The sequence below is a fragment of the Rhinopithecus roxellana genome, chromosome 3 (genome assembly GCF_007565055.1).
Source record: "Rhinopithecus roxellana isolate Shanxi Qingling chromosome 3, ASM756505v1, whole genome shotgun sequence".
Taxonomy (NCBI): domain Eukaryota; kingdom Metazoa; phylum Chordata; class Mammalia; order Primates; family Cercopithecidae; genus Rhinopithecus; species Rhinopithecus roxellana.
Genome location: NC_044551.1, coordinates 96,417,923 through 96,442,210, shown reverse-complemented (window position 1 = coordinate 96,442,210; position 24,288 = coordinate 96,417,923). Strand labels below are relative to the sequence as shown.

General features: G+C 44.1%; 1 protein-coding gene across 5 annotated transcripts in view; it reads right to left on the bottom strand.

Annotated features, from left to right (window-relative positions):
- Nucleotides 1–24,288, bottom strand: part of TRIO (trio Rho guanine nucleotide exchange factor) — a 367,782-nt gene that overhangs the window by 47,216 nt on the left and 296,278 nt on the right. For all 5 annotated transcript variants that reach the window (XR_004056304.1, XM_030926983.1, XM_030926984.1 and 2 more), the window contains exons 35-36: nucleotides 2,856–3,148; nucleotides 884–1,054 (exon numbers count right to left, since the gene is read on the bottom strand). Coding sequence is in view for 4 of the 5 variants with exons in the window: in XM_030926983.1 (XP_030782843.1) it covers nucleotides 884–1,054; nucleotides 2,856–3,148 (464 nt within the window). In the remaining variant the exon portion in view is untranslated. The remainder of the gene's footprint in view (nucleotides 1–883; nucleotides 1,055–2,855; nucleotides 3,149–24,288) is intronic.

Here is a 24,288-nt window from a genome sequence, read left to right as displayed (position 1 = left end):
GATTAATCCGCAAGTGACTGTGCAAGTACTGACAAGCGAGTCGGGGAAGGAAAAAGGGAAACATGGGGAAAAAATGTTGATAATGTTATCTGTTTTATTCAGAAAACTCAGTTACTGCCAAAAAAAACCATCACCAGTAATGACTTCATAGCATGATTTTCAACACCTGACAATTTTGAGGGGCACAATGGGGCCAGAATGCTAAAGGATGTGCAAGCTACATTGAGCAGGTTTCCTTTCTGCTATTTTATTTTTTAGGGCTCTACAACTGGGTTGACAAAATAATTTTAGATTATGTGAGAACTCAAGAAAACAAATGACTTTCGTGGCTTAAAGCCCCAGCGTAGCAGCCAAAGAGGTTTCAACTGATTCCCACACTTTGACAACTATGCCTGCACTCTAGTGTAGGGATCCTACAAACTCATGTCTGGCATGTTGGAAAAAGCAACTGGACAGTGATGCAACCTCATCTTAAACCAGAAACTTGCATGCAAAAACCTCACAGAGGGGAGACGGCCAACTCCTCATTTAGTGATGCCTTCAGGCAGACCTGCATGGGGTATCTCTGATTGTTCTCTCAGGGATTCTAGTCAATACATTAGGAAACTTTAAAAGCAGCAATTACTGAAGCATCATTAAAAATGCATTGAGTCACATGTGTAGGAAAAACTGCACCCTCTGGCCTACTGCTATTCTAAATGGCTTTGTTACTCCTATTTTTGGGGTACAACCAGGTTGACACTGCCTGAAAGAGCACTGCATTGCCCTTTTCCACACCTTGGGGCCTCCTGTCTCCTGAAATGAGGCTGGTGTGGAGCAGCCACTGAGTGTGCCCTGCCCTGGCACGGCAGGGATGGATCCCCCAGCCCTCGTTCCCCTTTACCTTGTCATCCTGTGAGTCCGGCTGGAGGAGGCTGTGCTGCTGGATGGCCATGGGTGGCGGCAGGGGCACGGCATCGGCCCCCTCTTCGCCTTCCTCTTCTCCACAGCTCTGCATCCCCGAGGAGGAGGATTTGGAGAGAGTACCGCTGCTCAGGCCCTCGTTCCGGCCTCTCTGAAATCCAATCAAGATTTGCTCATTATATTCCAGGCCAATTCACAAACATGGACCAAGGGTTACTTGGAGAAGCAAGGTGGGGACAGAGACTGGGATGGCAGAAATCAGGAATAAATGACTTTGATGGAAACTTTTCCTCTCTTCCTGCAACCCAAATGCCTTGCTTGTCAACTTGGATGACAGAAGGGCCACTGAAAGTGTCGTATAAAGGGACTGCCCATGTGATCTGTTAGGCTCTGAACACATCTCATCTTTGAGAAGCCAGTTTTAAAAAAAGGTGCAAAAATTTGAGCTACAGGCCGGGCACAGTGGCTCAAGCCTGTAATCCCAGCACTTTGGGAGGCCGAGACGGGTGGATCATGAAGTCAGGAGTTCGAGACCATCCTGGCTAACACGGTGAAACCCCGTCTCTACTAAAAAATACAAAAAGCTAGCCGGGCGAGGTGGCTGGCGCCTGTAGTCGCAGCTACTCCGGAGGCTGAGGCAGGAGAATGGTGTAAACCCGGGAGGCGGAGCTTGCAGTGAGCTAAGATCCGGCCACTGCACTCCAGCCCGAGACTCCCTCTCAAAAAAAAAAAAAAAAAAAAAAAAAATTTGAGCTACAGCCCTCATGTTGTTTAGCTCCTTTGGTCTAGCTGATTTTACTTTGGGTATCTTGCTATATAGAAAAATTCACTGAAATAATAAGGGCATAAAAAAATATAATCCAAGATGCATTTTAAGCACTGGATTTAAGTATCCTTTTCCTCTATTCTCACTTTTAGAAACAAATTTCAGTTTTAGTTTTCCTAAGAGGACAGAGGTTTATTAAGCAGATACATAGTACATCCCAACCCGCACACTGCAACAAAATCTCATGGCAAAAATATGCCCAGGAAAAAAAAAAAAAAAACCAGCAGAAAACAGCTACCTGCCAAATAAATCAAATAACACAAATCTCATCCCCATTCTCCGCCTTTTCTTTTTTGAACCTGTGTGGGACTTGAGTCGGGGTCAATCCAAGTTAAACACTCTGAGGGCCCCTCACTGACACCGCCAGTGCTGAAGGCCATCTCCAGCATCATGAAGGAACTCTTGTTTCCAGCATCATGAAGGAATTCTGTTTCTTGCAATATAATTTAAAGCTCTCCCCCCCACCCACCCTTGTCAATAGGACATAAAAAAATCCCTGGCTGACCCATATGCACTTATCTTTGGTGACATGGGAATAACCCAATGTTTATTACTGGGCCAACAAAGTAAATTAACTGGTTATTTTCTACTCAAGACAAGCTGTAAGTCTAATAAATATTGGAGAAAAACAATTAGAAAATGCAAAAACTCCACAAGCCCTTCCAAGTTTCCAATCTGAGTTTTCTCTGCAAAGTGCTGCCACCGTGGTCAGCTCAGATACTGCCCAAATCCTCTGCAGACTACACAGAGCCTCTGGCTTTGCCTCACGGTGGAGTGGGGAGGAGAGGGTCCAGAAGCCACAGTCTGGGCTCCCTCCAGGCCCAGGCCTGGGGGCGGACTGGGCCTGGGGCACATGGTGGTCTTTTTTTTTTTTTTTTTTTTTTTTTTTTTTTATCAGAAGCCACATGTGATCCTGATCGTGCTTATTGGGGAACAGCCAGTTCAATTGTCTTTCAAGGTGTCCCCACTAAATCTCAGCTGGTTAAGCAGAGACTTGAATGGTAATTTCTGAGTTAGTGCGGAAAACAAGACCAAACCAGTTTATTCATAAGATAAGCAACTATTCCTGCAGCAAAAGCCCAGTGGGCCCTGCCACGTGGGCCCTATCCAGCGGCCAGAGCCTCACCTCCTCGACCGTCTCGTCCTGCGGGGTGGCCGCACTGTCGTCGGAGTCCTTCTGCGAGCCGGCATCGGCGCTCTTGCGGACCTCGCGGCTCTTCTTGTGCTTGTGCGCCAGCTTCTTCACGTGCCCGTCGGCCTTGCCGCTGCTGAGCCGCCGCACGGGGCTGGTGAGCCACTTGCGCAGGGTGTTGCCCGGCCGCTTGGGGCCCGGCGAGCTCTGGGCCCCGATCATGTGGGGCTGGAGGGAAGCCACAGATGCGGGTGGACTGGCATCATTGCTGGAGACGGAGAGCGAGTCTGCCAGGGAGAAGGAGAGGGCGTGTCACTTACCCTCAGGTGGGGAGACCATGCCATTAGCCCGCAGGCTGCAGGGAAGCCAGTGGGCTGGGACGCCTCACCTGCAGGCTTTGCCTACCGGGTGTGAGATGAGAGGGGTTGATGCTTTACACCCACTCTCTTCTCAACTGTGTAGCAAACGTGAGTTCTGCTAGAGATGATCATTCTCAAGATGCACTGTCCCCTCCAAAATCATCCATGTCACCAATCCTGAAGACCAGCATCGTTACCAGCCAGATTTACATTGTCATTCATCCCATAAAATACTGTGGACACTGGTACTGTGGACACTGGAGGACAGAATTTTAAAATCATTTCACCCATTTTCTTGACAAAAGTCAAGAAAGAAGAATGAATTGAAAGGAAATTTTGAGAAGTTTTAGCTATGCCAACTGAAATGCTTACTGTAAGCTAATCGTGTCGAAGAAGTGCATTAGTTTGATTCACTACCAGTGAACAAAAGCAGAATTCTGTAATTATTATGGATAAAATGACAGTGATTTGTCTTGGTGAGACTCTGACCAGCAGCAGCCTCTTTCCTGTTCACGGCCAGGCCACGGCGATACCTGGGGACTTTGCTCCCAGCCTTGACAAACTTACCTCATATGCCGAAGCAACAATGAACAAAACAACAATGAACAAAAACGCCACCACATTTTAAAAAGAAATGTGAGGGGCCAGGCGCGGTGGCTCACACCTGTAATCCCAGCACTTTGGGAGGCCTAGGCGGGCGGATCATGAGGTCAGGAGATCGAGACCATCTACGGATGAAATCCTGTCTCTACTAAAAATACAAAAAATTAGCCGGGCGTGGTGGTGTGCACCTGTAGTCCCAGCTGCTGGGGAGGCTGAGGCAGGAGAATGGCGTGAACGCAGGAGGTGGAGCTTGCAGTGAGCTGAGATCACACCACTGCACTCCAGCCTGGGTGACAGAGCGAGACTGTCTCAAAAAAAAAAGAAAGAAAGAAATGTGTGAGGAGGAGAAGCCTTCCTCAAATAACCAAAATGCTCTATAGAAAATATATCCAAGTCAGCTTCTCATCGGATCTCAAAAATTAAATATAGTCAATCTGGAGTGGATGACATTTCAAGAGAAAAAAGTAAAAAAAAAAAACAACAACAAATTTTTTGTTTTCTTTTGTTTTTCAAACGGAGTCTCGCTCTGTCACCCAGGCTGGAGTGCTGTGGCACAATTTCAGTTTACTGCACTCTCCGCCTCCCGGGTTCAAGAGATTCTCCTGTCTCAGTCTCCCAACTAGCTGGAACTACAGACGCCTGCCACTATACTCAGCTAATTTTTGTATTAAAAAATCTGAAATTTGGGTGACAGGAGACACTCAGCCAATCCATGGACTTGCGTGACGTCTACTGTACAACTCGCAAACCAGTGAGCGTGCAGGCTGCCAGGCCCATTCCTGAGCTCTTGGCTCAGGGGCTCCACCACGGTGGCATGGAATGAAGTGCCCCACTTTAGAAAGCAGAACGGTGACGATGGCGATCATTCCTGTGCTTGCTATCTTCTCAAGTCTTCTGAAGTCTCATGGATATATTGAAACTAATCTTGAAAGCTACTCCTTTGTGCAAATACCTGTAGGGGCTGCACTGCCTCTCTGGCTCTGGACGCCCTTCCCTGCTGCAGGTGAACCCTGTGATTACAGGAGCAGAGTCGCCAGCGGTTTCCCACCAAGTGCTCCTGACGCTGGGACTAGATAGCACATGCCTGTCTCACTGCTGTCCCGTTCCTTCCTTCGCCCAAGACACAGATTAGTGAAGGGTATAATCTTCCAGAAACAGATGATGTGTTTTAGGCAGGATCACTCATTCTTCAAAATCTAGATTTTTCTCAGAGGCAAACTCTGGTTCAGAACCCACTCATATCTGTTAAAGAATGATAACCCTTTCCCCTCTGTATGGGTGTCTGTATTATGTTTGTGTACATATACGTATATATATTTTCTCATATATTTACTCTATTTTTAAACAAGAGTTACTAAAATATTTCCATATCAGTCTCACTTTCCTTTGGTGCGGTCTGGAAGAGGTAGAAAAGAATGAAATCCATTCCCAAGGACTTTCTCAGGTGCTGACTTCAGATAAAATGCAAATGAGGTAGACACAGTCCCTAGCCTCAGGAAGGACAAAGAGAAAGGGAGGGTTTGGATAATCTATATGTCACATGACAATTTATTCAATGAATATTTTTTAAAGCACCAACTGCTAGCAGAACCCTGCACTGCCCACAGCAGGTGGCAGACTTCAAAGTCACTTACTGTGCTGTGACTTGGAGCCAAGCCCCAGATTTCCCACTGCACAGAGAGATAAGGGACACCTAGTTTCTTCACCCATGTGACTCACTACACAATGGTTTTTGGATCACAAAATTATCCTGTACTATAGGTGAGGTACAAACCTTGTTAGGGTTGAGAAGAAGGGGCAACAGGAGGAGGAAGCATGGAAGGATCCCTGAAGGGATGGCACTGAAGCTGGCCTTTGAGGGAGGTTGGCACAGGTAACCCAGGAACTGGGTCAGGAGAATGAATATAAGCTCCAGAAAGGCAGGGGCCTCATCTGTCTGGGACCTGAGGTACTTCCAGGGCTCTGCACAGTGCCTGGCACACAGTAGGCACACAAGTATTACATGGAAACATCAGAAATCAACAGCCTAAAGAAACAGCAAGCTGATCCACAGCTCTTATTTTAAGGACAGTCTTTTCTTTGACATAGATTGACAACTGCACAAGACAAGGAACTATGATTGCGGCCCGTGGGGAGGTCGGGAGACACCCCGGATGCCTGAGATGTGGCAAAGTGTCACCAAGGAGCTCCGCTGTGCCTTGGATAAACTGATGGAGGCCAAGAAAAGAAAAGGAAAAAAAAAAAAAAGACCCAGGCCCACTTATTTTAGTAAAATGAAATCAAGTGCAAGTCTTAACATTCATAAACAGAACACTTATACATCACAACTAGTAGGACCTCAGTCAATAAATCAACCTCAGACATTTTTGGGTCTGTAAGTTAGAATTTGGTGGGAGTTGGCCTATATAGGAGTGGTATGAAGTCTAAGTGATACCTACGAAGTATTCTGACCTGGTCCCTCTGTCCACCCAGACTTGCAGGGCTACACAGAAGCAGGTGTGCTCTCGGAAAAGAGCGTGCAGGGCAGGCAGGGACGCAGGGCAGCCCTGAAGCACACAGACCTCCCTACTGTTCAGCAGATCCAGCGGCCCCTGCACGCATGAGAGAAGGAACCACAGTCAATTAATAATGCTTTGTGGCACCCAGCTGGCGTTACAAGGATGATTCCCAGGGCACTTAGCCTTGCGTGGGAAAGGAGCTAGTTGTAAAAATGGTTCAAAAAGAAAAGGAAATTAAATACGTCATTCCCCAGCTTCTCTCTCTCTGTGGGCTCAGCTGCAAGGGATTTGATTCTGTGCACTTTGGGAAGCTGGTTCGAAAGAGATTTCCTGCTTACCTGGCAGGTTAAGCATTAAAAATGTGGCTATGGCCTAAATGGTCCCTCCTAGAACCAGGTGGGGGTCAGGGCTGCCCAAGGTGGGAGCTCACTGGTGCCACAGATGAAATGCAAAGGACTGTGTGACACTGCCATTGACGAGAAGAAGCAGTTCTTCTCCCGAGTTCCTACTTACCAAATGACGGAAGTGACATTCTTTCATTTTGCTAGAATATTTATGACTTAGAAAAATGCTAGAAGCGGTCATAAACTATAATAAAAATTTTGTGAAATTTAAAAAAAAGCTTGAGAAAAATTTTGTTTCAGAAGTGTGCAAATGTAGAGGGACAATTATGACCTCTTCTCTTTTTCTTTGTTTTTAACAAGAATGCTCAATTCTTCAAGCTATTTGACTCTTGTGGGGGTGGGGGGCACTCTTTTTTTTCCTTTTCACCATAGAAACGCCTTTGGCCTAAATCAATGGAATGTAACAGTGCACATCTATGCTCTTTGCTGGGTTGTGATACAATGTTCACATTAGGAGTTAAAAAAGCTTTAAAAGTCTTTAAACTTAATACCATCATTAACAGAATGAAATAAAGTATCTATTATTTTTAGCTATCTAAAGAATATAGACTTTGCCCAGTAAATCAGCTATTCTGTTGCAAATTTTGAATTAAATCCCATGTCCTAATGGTATCTTGAGTAGAATTAAGGTCTCCAAAGTTACTGGGCACAGTATAAGGACATACCACACCATAAACACAGAGCTCTAGAATTCTGAAGTCTCCGTGGGAAGATCTTAAATTACTTTTGTGCACACAGTCGCCTTTCCCCAGAAGAGGTCCTGATGGCTGCGAACACAGGAGCATGAGGCCCTCTGCCCAGACGCCCGCACTGTGCAGGCATGCTCCTATCCTTTTGGCACTGTGTCCTTACTTTCTAGCTCAGGATTTGATTGTGGATGGCTCAAACTCATAACAAGAGCAGCCCTCAGGAGGAGAGCCCTGTGGTCAGAGCCCCGTGTAATCGGTTCATGATCACATTTTCCTAGCTGGGCAACTGTGAAGGCAGGAAGCCAACCATGATCTTAGATTCCAGGGCACCATGTCTGCTTGTTTCCAACTACATACCCAGGTGCCAGCAGGCAGCCTGGCATACACCTGGAGCTTAATGAGTATACACTGAATAAATGACTATCAGTGAGCCAACAAACCAGCTGCAAGCTATTATTTCTCAGCCTATGCATACTGACTGATAAGTCAACCACTATGAATGGTGATGTCCTGAGTTACTGGTATATCCTGATCAGTTTTGAAGTGAACATAAGTAACAACTAATTTTTGTCAAGTTCATGAGTTTGTGAATTATTTATTCAAAGATGGTAATTCAAAGTAAATAAGGCAACCCTTCCAGCAACTCATCTCTCACGTGTGCTGCTTTGCTTTTTCAGAAGGCAGAGTCCAGACTAAGTGCATGTGAACACTGCCTGTCATGTAAAGCAGTGTGGGGGCGGGGGCTTTACAGAACTGACCTAGGACAGAACTGACCTGAGAAATACCATGAAAGATCAATCTGGGCTGGGCGTGGTGGCTCATGCCTGTAATCCCAGCACTTTGGGAGGCCGATGCAGGTGGATCACTTGAGGTCAGGAGTTCGAGACCAGCCTGGCCAACATGATGAAACCCCGTTTCTACTAAAATTACAAAAATTAGTTGGGATGGTGGCACACGCCTGTAGTCCCAGCTACTCAGGAAGCTGAGGCAGGAGAATCACTTGAACCCAGGAGGCAGAGGTTGCAGTGAGCCAGGATTGTACCACACACTCCAGTCTGGGTGACAGAGTGAGACCCTGTCTCAAAAAAAAAAAAAAAAAAAAAAAAGACCCATCTATTATGCAAAGAAATAGTTATTCATCTCTTGCCTTTCCCTCAACTCACCATCTTGAAAGAAAAAAAGTCAACTCTCAGTCCTGCTTTTTCACCCCATCGCGAGCTTTCCTATCAACAAGAAGGCCTTCAGTTCCCACTAGGTCTGGTTTGGGAATGTGCTTCCCCCTTTTCAGCCTGGGGAAACCCACTGATCCAAGGCCCAGATGGATGATCCATAGGGGATGTCAGAAAGAAAGCTGGACTCATCAAAGGGCCTGAGTGAACCTGGCACTCCCACTCCACAGCAAACATTCTGGCATGTGAGTTTCCACATCTCATAGGGCTGTAACTGGATTAAATGAAATAAAGGGAACAAACAAGCTTTATACACTGTTAAGTGCTGTTTATAAATGTAGGATGGCTGAGGCATAAAGGACTCCATGATAGCACAGAACTCACTACACTGTATTTACATCAGCTGTGAGTACCCAGAAAACGAGAATTAGGTTTCATCGCAATTAGATTTGTAACTGCAGGCCTAACATGGTGTGTAGGATGTACTAAAAATCACTTTTAATATGAAGGATGAATGAAGCAATCTAGATGAATTACTTCTATTTCTATTTTTAAAACAGAACAAAGTAAACTTGAGCACAAGAAGATACTATCAGCACATCGCAGTCACTTAAAAAGATGTTCAGCTGTGCACATGAGAAAGCCATCTGTCATGTGCTTGAAGCACCAAGAAGAGAAAGTCAACTCAAGTTCATCCCTTCTTATTTTGAGGAGGGAAAAAATCCTTATGTAGATGGCTTCCTTGCTGAAATAGGAGTTCAAAAAAAGTCCATGCTAGATTTCTTTTTAAATAAAAAAAGAAAAAGAGGTAAAGAAAGAAGGGAAAGCAGAAGTTCTGACATTCAGCCCCACGCAGGGGAGAGCTTCACCATGTGAACACATAAAACGCGGGGACTGCCGGGAGGAGAGAGGCTGCTTTCTAGGCCCAGTCTGTAAATTTGGGACATCTGTGATTAATAAAAGCCTTAATTTTTTTTTTTTTTTAAAGGAGGGAAAAGGACCATATCCTGCTGGTCGCAGACCAAGGAGGATCATGTTTCACTTTAACCCTCCCTTTATTTTCACAATGGTAAAAAAAAGTCTTAAAGACTTCTGAGTGTTCCAGAGTAACAACTGCATTGCTGAGTAGAGTAGTAAGCTGAACTGAAAACTCCAGCCTGTGAAAAGGTTTCACCCAAATCTCTGCATGTCTTCTGTTTCTCAGTCTCACCAGCATGTAAGCACCAGAAGTGGCTTTTGCTGCTTTTGCGTGTGCTGTTTATCTGGAGTTTAAAGTCTGCCTGGCACATGGAGGTTTCAGTAGGTATTTGATTGGTATGGTCTTTGCAGATGAGTGGACACTCAAGGCCAGGGGGCCGGGGTTCCACTAACACGCCTGTCACCTGCCGGGTGTGGGTTCTTATGAGTTAATCACCCCCTTTTTGCTTGTTTCCTGATGTGTAAAATGACAGTGATTCCTCTAGCCTTACCAGGCTGCTGAGGGGAAAGGTATGAAAAAGGTCTTTGTAAACTTATAGACTAACACAATATGAGGCAATACTCACATTGATGTGTAGGAAAAAAGCTGCAAAAGGCTGAGGAAGAAAGCAGGATGAAGCAGAGTGGTGAGATGACGAATCTAAGGACAAGCGCCCCAGGCCCAGAGTGGGAAGAAGAGCTGGGGCTGTGAAGGCCGGGCCTCCTTGGACAGCCAGGGTCACAGGCCCCACAAGGTCACCATGCCTCTGCTATGACTGGCAGCCCTCATGCCACATAACGTCAGCCAAACATGCACACATGTGGGGCCGCTGATGACAACCAGGGTTGTTTCTGATCAGACAGAGCCACTGCACAATGCCCTGCTCAACAGCGGGAGAGTTCCGGCGACCATCTGTCTTGCATTTCACATTCTCCATGCTGTCTCCCCCAAAGGATTTTAGCTAGTTTATGTTAAAGACAGATATTCCCATCTTACTGTCCATTGTAGGTGTTCAAAAATATCTGTCAAATGAACAATGTCTTTATAAAAACTCTAACCAGGATAAAGCACAACTCAGAGGCAAGTTCTTGAAGCAAAGGGCTAGTTTAAAATTCTAGTTGTGAGGACTTAAAGAAATGTTCACTTAGTCGTTACTGCTATGTGCTGATGAAAGCTAATTCAAAGACACTTTGCAGCAACTGCTTCTAATGTCTGCAAATAACTCCATCAGACTATTTGAAGAGAGGGCAGTCAGGGTGTAATCAGGTATAACTGACCTATAGCAATTAATCAAACTTCTGTCTTGTCAAGAATTTGATGCAGTAAATCACATTTTTATTCAGGAAGTTCTTCTACCATACAAGGGAGGTTGTAAGGCAAATGTGAAAATCAGATCTATAAATTACTTAGAAAGAATAACCAAATTCTTAGCTTATGACTGTTGACTGTGTTGCTTCAAACGTTCTAGAGCAAAATTTCTGAGTAAATGATTGTCATCTCCACACTTTCCAACTGGATTTTAATTCCATGCTTTTGGAATCAAGGTAGCAGTTTTTTTTTTTTTTTCTTTTTTTTTTTTTAAATAAAGAAAAGACCACAGTGCACTGAAATTCTCTTGCAGATCACATAAAAACTGAGTTAATCTGTAAGTTATTCCTCTGGATGCAACTTCCAGGGACTGCATCTTCTCTTCATCTTACATGGTGATTATAACCATCCCCTGGGCAATGCATATTAATTTAAAATGATGATGATGAGACAAAGCTGGAGTATTACTTGGGCAATCTTAAGCACCTGACTTGCCCAGTGATACTGTTACTCTTTTGGGGGTTCAGAATATACAAGTATTTTAAAAATATTTCTCCAAACGTAAATCTATATTCTATTTGTGAGTAAGTATCTGGAAAGGTTTCTTGGCTGACTTCTATGTGTTCATTCCAGATACCATGCTCTTACATGTGTTTCGTGTATCGTATGTCTGTGAGTACTAGTGAGTCTTAATTTGTTCCTCTGGAAAAGAAAGATTCATCAGGCGTTGAAACACCAGATTTAGAATGGACACTGTGTCCCCAGGGGTTCTCTGCTTCTCTGCACATACCTGGGTTTCAGAGCTTTATTCTGGGCTGCAACTGTTTGTTATGCTGTCATGTCAGCATGGGAAATCTTTACAAGAGCCAGAGAGGCAGTGAGCGTGAGTTTGGGGGATGGTAATGACTGAAAATGTGACAAAAGACTATTAAAACCAAATTCTACATACTGCACAGTGGGTCCTAAATGCAAAAATATGAACTCTGTCTTTGCTTTCAAATATGAATCGAACACAGAAAACATGAAGGAGAAAGTTAAATTCCCCAGCTTTTTTTTTTTCTTAAATGATCCCAAGATTCGACCAGAGGCCTAACACAGCACTGCCACGGCTCACGCTGTAATGAAGAACACATGGTCTTTGCTGCCTGAGAAAATGCACATAAATGACCAACCCTTCCACTGTTCTCTGAGCAGCCTTCTCCCACAAATTCAGTGGGAAGCTTTCACCAGCAGACACCTCCAGGTGACCCTGAACGCCAGAACGCAACGTAATCCCTGGCATCAATTAAAACCAACCCAGTGAAAAACAACTGCTCTTCTTTGTGAATTCTGAAAACGAGAACACACAGCAGTTCTCCCCATTTTGGGCTAGTCTTCCTGAGTCATGTCAGGAAAAGAGAATAGCCTCATCACTACTCAGAGTGAGAAGTCCTAGAGATATGAGGCCGGTCGCGTCGATCTCACCAAACAGAACAAGCCAACGGAAGTCGCATGTACACACTGGCTCTTTCACTCTTATTCTTAGCGTCGTTTCTGAAAACACTGAAAACATTACATAAGCATTGGAAAATGCAGCTATGTAGACAAATGCAAGACTTTGAGCATCATTTTTCCTCTCAAGCTGATTCTTGGAAGGGGAATGCTAATCTATCAGCATTTCTGGTCAGGAAACCATTTCATTCTAAAGGTCCTTCTTTTTATTTTCACCACTGAAATTGCCAATAAAGAAACGTGAAGAAATTAAATGTAAATGAAAACAGATGGTAAGATCCTTTGCTTGGTTAATCAGATGCACAGGATCTCACATATTGCCAAAGTGAAAGTGTAAAACACCTCAGAAATAAAATAAATGAAGAAAGAGTCTAATTACTGATAGTGGATAACACTAAAAAGGTGCCAGTGTGGATCAACGTAAGGAATTAAAACAAGGCTGGAGACTTGAGTTATACGTGTCCTGAACGAAGCAAGACCTGGCTGGCCTGAGCTCAGGAATGCTTTAGAAACACATGGTCTGCAGCTGGTGGGCAGTTGATCACTAGGCTGCTGGCTGCCAGGAAAAGATGAGCCTATAGCTGTTCTGCCTTGTGACCAGCAGCCGAGCAACAAGAGGCCGACGTAGGAATCAAGTGGTGGCTGTTGGGCTAGTCTTAGTGAGTCATGTCTTGAAAGAAAATGGCCTTATCACCACCCAGAGTGAGAAGTCCTAGAGAGAGAGGCTGGCCGCGTTGATCTCACCAAATAGAACATGCCAGTGCCAACGGAAGCCGCCTCCCTGGGACTTTCTCGGCTTCCCACTGCACTGCCTCCCAGCAGAGATGGGGCCGAGAGGGCGCCCTCATCCCGCCGGCTGCGGAAGCAGTCTGTTCTGCCTGCCTCATTTCCCATTTCCTTCCTGAGGTGAGATAGGGTGAACCAGGCGGACCCGGGTTGATGGCTCACCTGGCAGATGGCCACACATTGTTAAAAACCACAATGTCATAAAAAATCACTAGGTTATAAAACAGTTTTCTTCTTTTTTAACCCAACTCTGTAGGCCGAGGCTTACTTTTTAATGTGATCTTTCTCTACTCTGGACAAATACTGACTTGACTGAGGGGAATGTCTAGGCCATATTGCTGTCTTGAAATGATAGGGCCATTTTCACTGCTTTCTAAGTGAGCCAGCCCCTAAAATATATGTTTTGGGAAGATGCACAGTATGCTTTTTCTGTAACCAAAATAAGCTATAACAAAAGGAAAAAAATCCCTAAGGAACTATCGTACCAGTGATTACTGGGAGGGGACTTGGATTCATTCCTGACTTTTACACAAGGACAAAAGCAGATAGCCTTGCTGGGTTAAAGAGAGACACTTAAAAACAAATTCCACATAAATGAAACCAGAAAGACACACACACATCCTGCCAGCTGAAGACATCCATGCCCAGCACTTTCCGCTCCCCTCCTAACGCACAATCCACATGGCTCTTTAGCACTGGCTGGGGGTAGCGGACAGTAGAAAGGTGATGTCGCGTCAGTCCTCGTGGGGAAAGTTCTCCAGCCAGGGAGCGGCCCCACTGCCCGCATCAAGCCCCAATGTGGCACTGTTCCAGGGCCCTCTTTTCAGCCTGACAGCAGAGGTCAGGCGAGATCCGGTTCCCTGCACCTCCCCTGCATGACAGAACAACAGGCATAAGGCCATGTCTCAGCCTGCTGCGAGACAACCCCCGCTCTGATGGAGGCTCTGAGGCGAGGATGCAGCATGTGACCCCATATTCCCCCAGGCCCCGCCAGGCAGGCAAGGAGCAACAGCCTGCTGCGGCACTCTGGGCTCTGGTCTGTTTAAACGCTCAGAAAGCAAGAACTTCTGAATGCTCCTCTAGTTGTTTGGCGTTTTCAGATGTTTCTGATCCTCTGTGTTCCCAAAAAGTCAAATAGCTGTTCTTTTCACAAAATTACCCAAGATTCGTATAACTTATACAAAGAAAGATTATTAAACAAACAAACAAACAAATTCAGCATGGGTATGAGACTATTATTTTGTGTACTGCTGACTGAGGGATAATGAAGTTCTCCCTGTTATAAAATAATGGGTGCTTGATTCTTAATTTCTTTATATGGGAAGTTATTCCCAAGGCAATACAGTGCTTACTATTGTCTTGAATAGACAACCATCATGTAAGGAAACAAAGTTAATTTTGGGGGAAACGAGCAGTTCCACGGTGCTCACACATCCTTCTGTCCATCTGAGTCTGCCTTCCAGAGGCGCTAACTCAGCTAAGAAACATGAATGTTAAACCCATGGGCATAATAGTTCTTGACATTAAACATGGAATGTTAGAAATGAAAGATCTAATCTTATGTGAAGAAGGCATATGGAAGTGTATTCTTCATAATGAATATTTATTTTTGGTTAATATCTTCCTATTATTTGTTGAAAAAAATGAAATCACTTTGGCTGCTTTGTTAAAGAGGACACCAAAGATGTTGGGAGCAGGGTGCTATATGCAGATTTTTTAAAAAGTTGAAACATGTCTTTAAATGAAGCAGGTGGCACAGAAAGACTCTCCCAGACAAAATGGTTTTAAAAATTGTGCAATTAGTGTTTTAAACTACATGATTTATTTCAGGAGGTGAATGATTTCTCTTCATTCATGTATACATTTGTTATTATTTTAAAAAATGTATACCAGATTCAGAATGCTAGCATGGAAACATTTTTTACCTACATTCAAGAAAATGTACTATAAACCATGCTAACTTATACATGTTTTCACAGAGCCACACGACAACATATCCATTTTAATGCAGCATTAAGGGGAAAAAACGTGGTTTTGGAGTATTCTGCAATGAGCCTGCCAAGTACTATCTCTATTTATTTATTTATGAGACAGTCTCGCTATGTCACCCAGGCTGGAGTGCAGTGACTCGATCTTGGCTCACTGTGACCTCCGCCTCCCAGGTTCGAGTGATTCTCCTGCCTTAGCCTCCCGAGCAGCTGGAATTATAGGTGCCCACCACCACACCTGGCTAATATTTTTGCATTTTTAGTAGAGACAGGTTTTCACCATGTTGGCCAGTCTGGTCTTGAACTCCTGATCTCAAGTGATCTGCCCGCCTTGGCCTCCCAAAGTATTGGGATTACAGGCGTGAGCCACCACTCCCGGCCACTTTACACTGTCTACAGCGAAGGTTAGCTAAAGTTTCAGAGTTTCAAGGGATGGAATATGAGCTTAGAAAGAGCTACAGCTATGCAGAATGAGGAACCAGAAGATTATTTCTCCCCAATAAACCACAAAGCATTATATTACACAATATATGTACATTATATTATACAGTCCCTGGTTGTTTAATTCAAAAACAAAGAAACGAAAGCTGTAACCAATTAGGAATTCCTTTTATATTTGAGTAACTCCCCCATCAAAAGCAAAATGCTGCTCAACTAAAGCTAATAAGCAAAGTAGCACAGACTGGAGGAGGTAGAACATCCCCATGTGCATGCACCCTGCAAGTACTGTCTACTCCCAAGCACACAAAGCATTAAGGGATGCAACGCCAAGACCTGAACTAATTTGATTTTATGACATCTTGTCTCCCTCTCTTCCCCCTGCCCACCCACATGCACTGAATGGCACTGCATTTTGTTTTTCATATCACCATTTTGTCATTTATTGAGGGCTGTCCCCCACTTTTTTGGGATATCACACACTAAAACCACCACAACAATAAAGGCCAAAGACAAAAAGAAAAGAGGGTTGGAGGAACTGCTTTTGGAGTTCTCCAGGTATCCCACACGGTGTTCGAACGCTGTCTCTCCCATGCTGCCAGTGCCTCGGGAGAAGGCAGCTTTCTAAGAATCTCCCGCACCTTCCTGTCCTAAGTCTTCCTGTAAGGAACTCTTCCCTGCCTGTCAAGCCTGGGAGTAATCACAGTGAGCGGAGAGGAAGGGAGTGAGGGAGGGAGGGAGGGCTGGAGTTATTCCAGGCAGAAACAAAGCAGGCTCGGAGATGGAGACAAAGGGAATGAAAGGAACGCCTCTGCTAAGAACACCAATTAACAGCATGGATCTTGTCCTTGGCTGAAGCAGTGCCCGTGGTGGATGAAAGGCACGGCCACGGACCGGAGGTGGCAGTGGGAAATAAGCAGACCGCCCCTGCATGGGGCCGGGGCTCAGAGTGCCTGGGGTGGGCACTGTGCTGTCTTTCTTTTTAGCTGGAGAGAGACAAAGGGAAAAACATTCCATGTTCAGTTCCTACGTCATAATAAGCACATCCCCCTTTTCTTATTGAAGGGTTCCTTATTCAACTGCAGGCCTGCTTCTGTGCCCCTGGGCCGCTTCTTAAAATAATCCATCAGCTTTCAAGGATAAAAGAGGAAGGGGAAGTTGCCTTAGGGCTAATATATTTTGTCTCAGAAGTTTTTCAAAGGCTGTATCCTTGACAGAAGAGTAACTCTAGTCTTCTCAGGCTGATAGGTACAGGTCCATTTCACCACAATAGGAATTGTTGATTTTAACAAGAAGTAACAATAGAAAGGTTTTCCAACTGTGCATCTGAGAAACTGGACAATGGATATGATTGAGATGGTTTCTTATAGTCAAATATTAAACGTATCAACAAAAGAAGCCCCATTTTACACATAAACAGACTAGAAGATGTGTCCAACATGATTCGTGGCTGCCTAAGGATGCTATGTTCCCTTCTGCTGCTCGCTGTGTCTGGGAGTTTTCCTCTTAGCACATATACTTTCAGAAAAACTAGATATTGGGCGGGGTGGGGGATGGGGTATGTGGTTTGCTCACACTTGTATGGTTTTATATGTGAATTGCAAAAAATCAATAGGAGCATCTTTATGGCTGCCCAGCCCCCACTGCTACTCCTTGGAGACAGGAAGGGGAAATGAGGAAGCCTCCATGGATGAATTACATGGCTTGTTACCCAGCTCCCAGGCCGACTCCTTCTGCTTATGGACTTGCTCACGTGCCCCTGAGGCCAACTCTGAGCACCTGGAGGAAATTCTTCAGAATGAAAAGCTATAAATTTGTGTTCCCTCGAAATCTAGCTGAAGAGATATACTTAAAAAGAACACATACCAAAGAGAGATTACAGTTAAATGAGAAGGGTGCCTGCTCCTTGTCTAGAAACAAGAAAAGAATTCCCAAACTAGGAAAAGCCACTTTGCCTGAAGGCTCCTAACCTGGGACCTTTGGCTTCTTGGGCACTTTTGGGGGAGGTTTCAGTCTAATTTTAATATTAACTTCAAAAACATTCTAATATTTCAAGATTTTATATTCACTCTAAAAAAAGGCTATAATACCAAATAACTTCAAGTTTCTTTGCTTCTCAGCTAAAAATATATACAAATCAAATTCAATGTGTAACACTCTTTTTCTTTTTTTAACATGGAAGCGAGGGAACAAAATTATTTTAAAAATGCAGTTTGCTTAAGATGAAATAAAAAGAGCCTTTAATGTAGATTTTGGAGAGCATAATAACCATAATAGCAAACATTCTCTATCTTTTTGCTTGTTTGTTTTAAATAGATGAGGAAACTGCAGCTCAGTGAGATTATCAAGAACTTTTAAGATCACACAGGTAGGGGTGAGCAGGGACACACTGGCTTCTACAGTAACACACCATTCCCACTATCCTATAATGTACATCCTGTCTTAAACCATTCACTTAAAGATATTTAAAGGGCAAAAAAACAATTTGAGATAGAATTTAGTTTGCACAGCAACTTGTGTGAAACAATCAGTCTTCACAGTTGAAACAATCCAACATTGTGACAAGTACTTCTGTGGTTTTTGTTTATTCACGTGAAACTGAATATTCCATGTACTGACAGCTTTAATGTGAGGCAGGACTGTTCATCTACTTGGATACTTTCAGAGTAGATTCATATTATGTATTTCTTCAGCAAAGAAATTTCTTTATCCTATATTTAGTCTTTGGAATGTTTCCCTTTAATTTATAAAAACAAAAATTGCAGTGGTGAGAATCCATATTCCCAACCAAAATAGAAGAAAAAAAGACTTCAAGAGAATTCAAGAATTACAAAGCACACAGTTCACTTTGTGTAAGAGTCTGTTCAGTGTTAAGGAGAGTCACCAGATTGTGTTTTCCCTGAGCTTGAGTCAGGGGAATACGTATAGCACTGGAATCTATTCCATCTGTCCTATAAAAGGGCATACTGATTTCAGAATGAGAACCAACCCAAAAGTTCCACTCTCTTATCCGCAGAACTGGGCTCTCTCATTGGAAACGTCATAAAAGAAGATTTACAGTTCTTCTTGACCTTACCTTCTCCGATTTTCTTCACAATCACTTAGCAGTGAAAGTCTTCTGACTCATGTCTGTGTAAGTTATTGACGATGGCAATGTCAGCAAATAAAACAGGCTTCTGTGCAGATTACTCCAAGCAAGACTGGTTCACATTTGGGCAGGGGAATGCCCCACTGAATGTCAGGAAGTAGGAAAACTGCCTTTTCCCAAAGTACTCTAACACATGAAGCCCCAGACTGCTTGCAGGTGTAAGAGGCTTTGTAATCACACTCAGTGATTTCATGGGCACTGTAAAGTTACTTTGGGATTTATTTCTTGGATGTTACCCAGAATCATTCTTCCTTTTAAAATGTGATGCATATATATTTCCTCATAATCAATTCAATAGGTAAAATCAGAATATTAAAACATCACTCTGATATAACAGCATTCAGGAAATTGTCTTGAAATTACTATAAGGGTTAGAAAAGGATGGGCAGGCACTTTCTACACACACACATGTATATGCATGAATTTCACTTTCTCTTATCTATCCTTTATTTTGAAGTGATCATTTTTTGTTCAGGAAATTCCACAGGTCATCAATTTTTCTTACGAATTTTTGCTAGCTTAAAAAATTCTGAGGTGACAGCTTGAAGAACATCACCTAGACTTCCTAATAGTTTAAGAATTACCAACAAATATATATAGAGAGAAACAAAAAATATTATAGCACAATTATCCTCCAGTATTTTAAAAAGCAAATTTAATAACGTCCCTTGAGAAGAATTCTGAAGGAATTAAAATAGCGCTAAGATTCAAAAATTCCCTCTACAGAAAGAATGCTATGTCTTTACTATCCATTACTCTTTAGAAAAATTGTTCATTAAAATATTTTGTTCTAAACTTTGGGGATGTTTATGATATCCCGAGGGGCATGCTCTATTGTTACTCCCACTTTGCAGACAAAGAAAAAGAAGTTCAGAGAAAGAAGGTAATTTACTCAAGATTCAGAGCTAGCCAGTGGCTGAGGCATCCAATCAGACTTTTGATGTGACCAGTTGTTCTTTGCACCGCATAGAAATTACTACATTCAATTAGGAGAGCAGAGACATCATCTACTTTAACCCACCCAGTGCAGGAATTCCTAGTGCACAGGGTCCTCGAGGGACTTACCCAGCTTGCACACCTGCAGACAGAGAGGTCACCATCTCTGAGTGGTAAAACAATTAACATAAATATGACAAAAAGAACCTAGGGTCAAAGACTTTGTAAAGGTTCTGTGAACAAAAATACAATGAGTATTCTTGAAAATGATGTTGAGAACCACACATGCAACATTCACGCAGCCAACACTTACCTCCTAATATTCCATGAACAAATGGGTAAAGTAGCGCCACTTCCCCTTCAGATGCCCAATACATATTTTCTGTGCCTCCCTTTTGATCCGACACCCCACCCTCTGTCTTTGGGGGGGTCCTCCATCCCAAAAGACCCTTCTCCACTGAGCTCTTAATAAACTAGAAGTGCCCCGTAAGTCTCAGCAGATCCCCTTGGCTCTCTGCATCTTGCCGCCCACTTGTGAAGCACATACACGGATAACGGCTGGCAAGAAAGTCAAGGCAAACACTGAAAGTGACCCAGGCCACAACCCAAATTCTGGTAGAGAGCATTCCTGCTGGCATGCAGGTGGCACCCCGTGAAAGACTCCTTTTTTTGGCCGTATGGTCTGGACAGATGGCTGTCAAAGGTTACTGACACAAAGCTGGCCTCCGGAGCAGGGCAGTGTTCATGGACATCTGCAGACCCTCCTCCCCTCACCTTGCCTCTTTTATATCCTGTTGCCTTTTCCACAAAGTGAAGCTTGCCGACCTCTCAAATAACCTTTACAGGAATCACATCTTCACGTCTTTCCCCCAGTTCTGCATATAAAGCCAGAATCTGGCACAGACACTCCCTTGAATACAATGGCAATGCTGGAACCATCCCTCTCCCCAGTTAACTTCGTATTATCTTATCATATGGCTGTAGTTCTCATGGAAAGCCAGAGTCTAAATATGTTAGGACATGTCGTTTTCTCTAGTCTGAAAAACTCCAAACAAAATTAAACCCGAAAAAGACATAAAGCCAACTAAAATCATAAGGCGATTTGTAGCATAATTACTTTACACTATTTACATGCCATTTACAAGAAAAAGGGATAATCAAAAGCCGTCTCCAGATATTAAAAAGGTCTTACAACACACAATGGAGGTGCAGTGCTCTGTTCCCAGTTGCTCCTCACATTCCCAGTGGTCCCCCCACAAACCATCTCCGAGACACAGCCCCCTCCCAAGGTGGTCAGCACGGAACACGTTTCAGGTTCCAAGCACAAAACATTTGTTTTAAATGACATGTCAATCACTGAGCAGCCACTGGAAAGAAAGCAGGCAGAGAGAAAGCAGTGCCAGCCCGAGCATCTGCAGCGAGCTTGTGTACCTAGGTCGAGGATCCAGTACTTGCAGGTGCCCGGCTGCCCGCCGCCGCAGTAGGCTGAACTGACAGAGGACAGTGAGTCCAGCGCGTCCACTGGCTTCAATCCGTTGGGCATGGTGACGGGAGCCGGCTGGAGGCTAAAGGTGTGGAACCCCTATCCTACCTCTCCCACCACAGCAGCTAGAGCCACCCCCTTGGCAGCAAAAGCAGAGACCAGCTAAACAGACACTCAGACACAGACCGGGACGCGACAGGGACAGGCACACAGACTGGCAGTGTGTAGCTCCGCCGGCCCAGCGCGCGCCTCTCCCTCGCTGGCGTCTGAGCGCGCGCGCTGCAGTTGGGTTTCACAAGTGGGAATACCCAGGCGCAGTGGATTTCATTCTACCGCACTGATTCTAATTGGAGCTCAAGGAAATTCTTCAGGCACCCTGGAAACCAGATGTCTCTCCCCGCCTGCACTAGCCAGAGCTGCAATTTTCTTACTCAGTGAAATGTGAAGTGACAGTTGCCCTCCCCACGCAGGCCGTTCTGAATGGCTTCCCTGACTCGGGCTTTGTGTACATCTGGAGGGAGGTCCGCCCTGAGACTCACACACCAAACAGCACCTCCTGATGTGACTTGATAAAAAAAAGAAATGTAATGCAGTCTAATAGCCAACTGGTTACATCACTGTGCGGTAACGCCGCTCCTCACTTATCAAAAACATATCTTCATTCTTCCTCACAGGAAGCAGCCAGAGAGCTGAAAATGTAAATTCTTGCATGTGAACTGTAAGGAGTTTTTAGAAAAGCGTATCTTAGAAGTTCTTTCTTGTTTTCCTTGGAAACTGGATCTTTTCCTTAGCCGAGAAACATTCTTACTCTCTCTTTGAAAGTTTCCATATGCTCGCTTCCTTGTCCCACACCACACAATAGCTTCAGAGGAGAACTTCACTGCGTGGGAACTGCGGGGTCTGACTTCCGGCTTCTGTGGTGTGCGCGCTCCCCAGTGCCTCGCTGCCCTCCACGATAGACCTGGATGCTCTTGCCTTGGTCTGACGAAGAGTCACCTGGAATATTCTCCACATATCTCAACCTGTAATGTGGCTCTGAGCTGCTTACAATGTCTTTGAGGAAGTGTTATTTGTTGAACCTTAAAAAAACATGTACTATCTTGAATTCTTTATATTAATAATTCTTCTCATGTCTGCTTTATCTGACTTGACAGTATAAACAATTTTATTTGTGCTGTTTTATATGGCTTTGCTAAGAAGAATGTTGCCTTTTTTTACTTCCTCAGTTAAAAAAAAAAAAAGTTAAATTTTGGTTTTCTCCCCACCCCTACATTTGTTGCAAAACAAATTTTTAAAATCCTCAAAGGAAAAAGGCTGTGAAAACAGCACAGACTTCTAGTTTCTGAGTTTAAGACAATTAACTACTATAAAAATCAAGATGCTATATCCAGGGCACCCAGAGAAAACTATCTCAGGTACTGCAACGGCTCTCTCACAAACTGCTGCAGAGAGGAGTTGGCATTTATGGGCCCATGTTAGGCTACATATTCTTCTTAAAACACCAAAAGTAAAGCGTAAGGCTGTTTTTCCCTTTAAATGGTCCCGTGATAGATCCAGATGGTGGGTCTATGCCAGGACCCAGCAAGAGGCAGAGTTCTGCACAGAGCACATTTTATGTAAGAGAAGAAAACTTTATTGCCAAATAAATAACCTCCTCTTTTGTTAGCAAAAAGCACTAAAAATTATGACCTAAAGGAAATCAAGTTAATTGACATTCTAAGGTTTCAGTTACTACAACCGTTATTAAAAAGTTTACTTTGTCCCTTTCCAAAAATATGGACTGCCAACACGGGCCATTAATTTAAAAACTAAAAAAGAGCTGTCAGGGAATTTAATTACTTTATGTGTAATATAAGTTCTCTATGAAAGAAAAGAGGATTAAGCTTAAAAATGAGTAAAATAATTTTGGCTAAAGATGGATGGGAAATTTCCCTAGGGACTGATCACTTCAAATCTCAAGTTTGGGCTGGGCGCGGTGGCTCTCGCCTGTAATCCCAAAACACTTTGGGAGGCTGAGGCGGGTGGATCACGAGGTCAGGAGTTCGAGACCAGCCTGACCAACATCGTGAAACCCTGTCTCTACTAAAAATGCAAAAATTAGCTGGGCATGGTGGCACATGCTTGTAATCCCAGCTGCTCAGGAGGCCGAGGCAGGAGAATCGCTTGAACCCCGGAGGTGGAGGCTGCAGTGAGCTGAGATCGTGCCATTGCACTCTAGCCTGGGTGACAGACTCCATCTCAAGACAAAAACAAAAACAAAACCCTCAAGTTCACATCTGTCAGAGGTGTAGCATCGCAGAGATGAGGGAGTGAGGTCTGGGTCCCCTCCTTCCTTCCAGTCATGTAGATGAGAGACTGCGGAGCGCATGACATAGGACAGGGCATTTTATACAGTAGATAAAGAGAAATTATCTCAATTAAAGGCAGGCCCCGAAGGGCGACAACCTGAGCCACTAGACAGAAACATGGCACCAGCGGAAATGCGGAGGTGAGTAAATGGCCGATGGAGAGGAGTCGAGGCAAAAGGAAAGGGGGAAAGTCCAAACCACTGGCAAAATCTCCCTGGAAATAAGTTTTGACACCAAGGGGCCTATTTCTACCATGGTGGCATAGCCAGGGTTCTGGTCTGAGCATCTGAACAGACTCGGTTCAGGAGAAGGCAACACAGGGGCTAGCGATCTTAACATTAAGACTGTTGGAAGAAACGCTGGTCCAAAACTGTGGCCGTGAGGGTGGGAAGCAGAAGGAGGTGAACACAGGTGGGTGACTTGGTTAACTGAGAACAAATTATAGAAGTGACAATGTGATGTGACCAGAAAGGAAACTGGAAGCTACTGAAAGGCTTGAGAAAGGGGAGAATGAGGTTAAAGCTTTGAGTCTTTAACCTCATTTGATCCGCTGAATGAGTCTACCTGCAGTGTGAGAACATTAGCAAGTAAGTAAAGGGAGTCAGGAAATGATGACAGAAGCCTGAATTGTCAATGAACAGGACCTAGAAAAGGAATGAAGCAGTGAGACAGGTTTAGTGCAGATGGAGTTGAATTTTGCAAAGAAAGGAGATGTGAAAATGGAGCGAATGGAGTGGGTCAGAGACAAACGTCACAGGCACTTGGCAGAAGAGAACGTGTGTAACACAGACATTTAACGGAGTTTGTAAAGGAAAACAAGA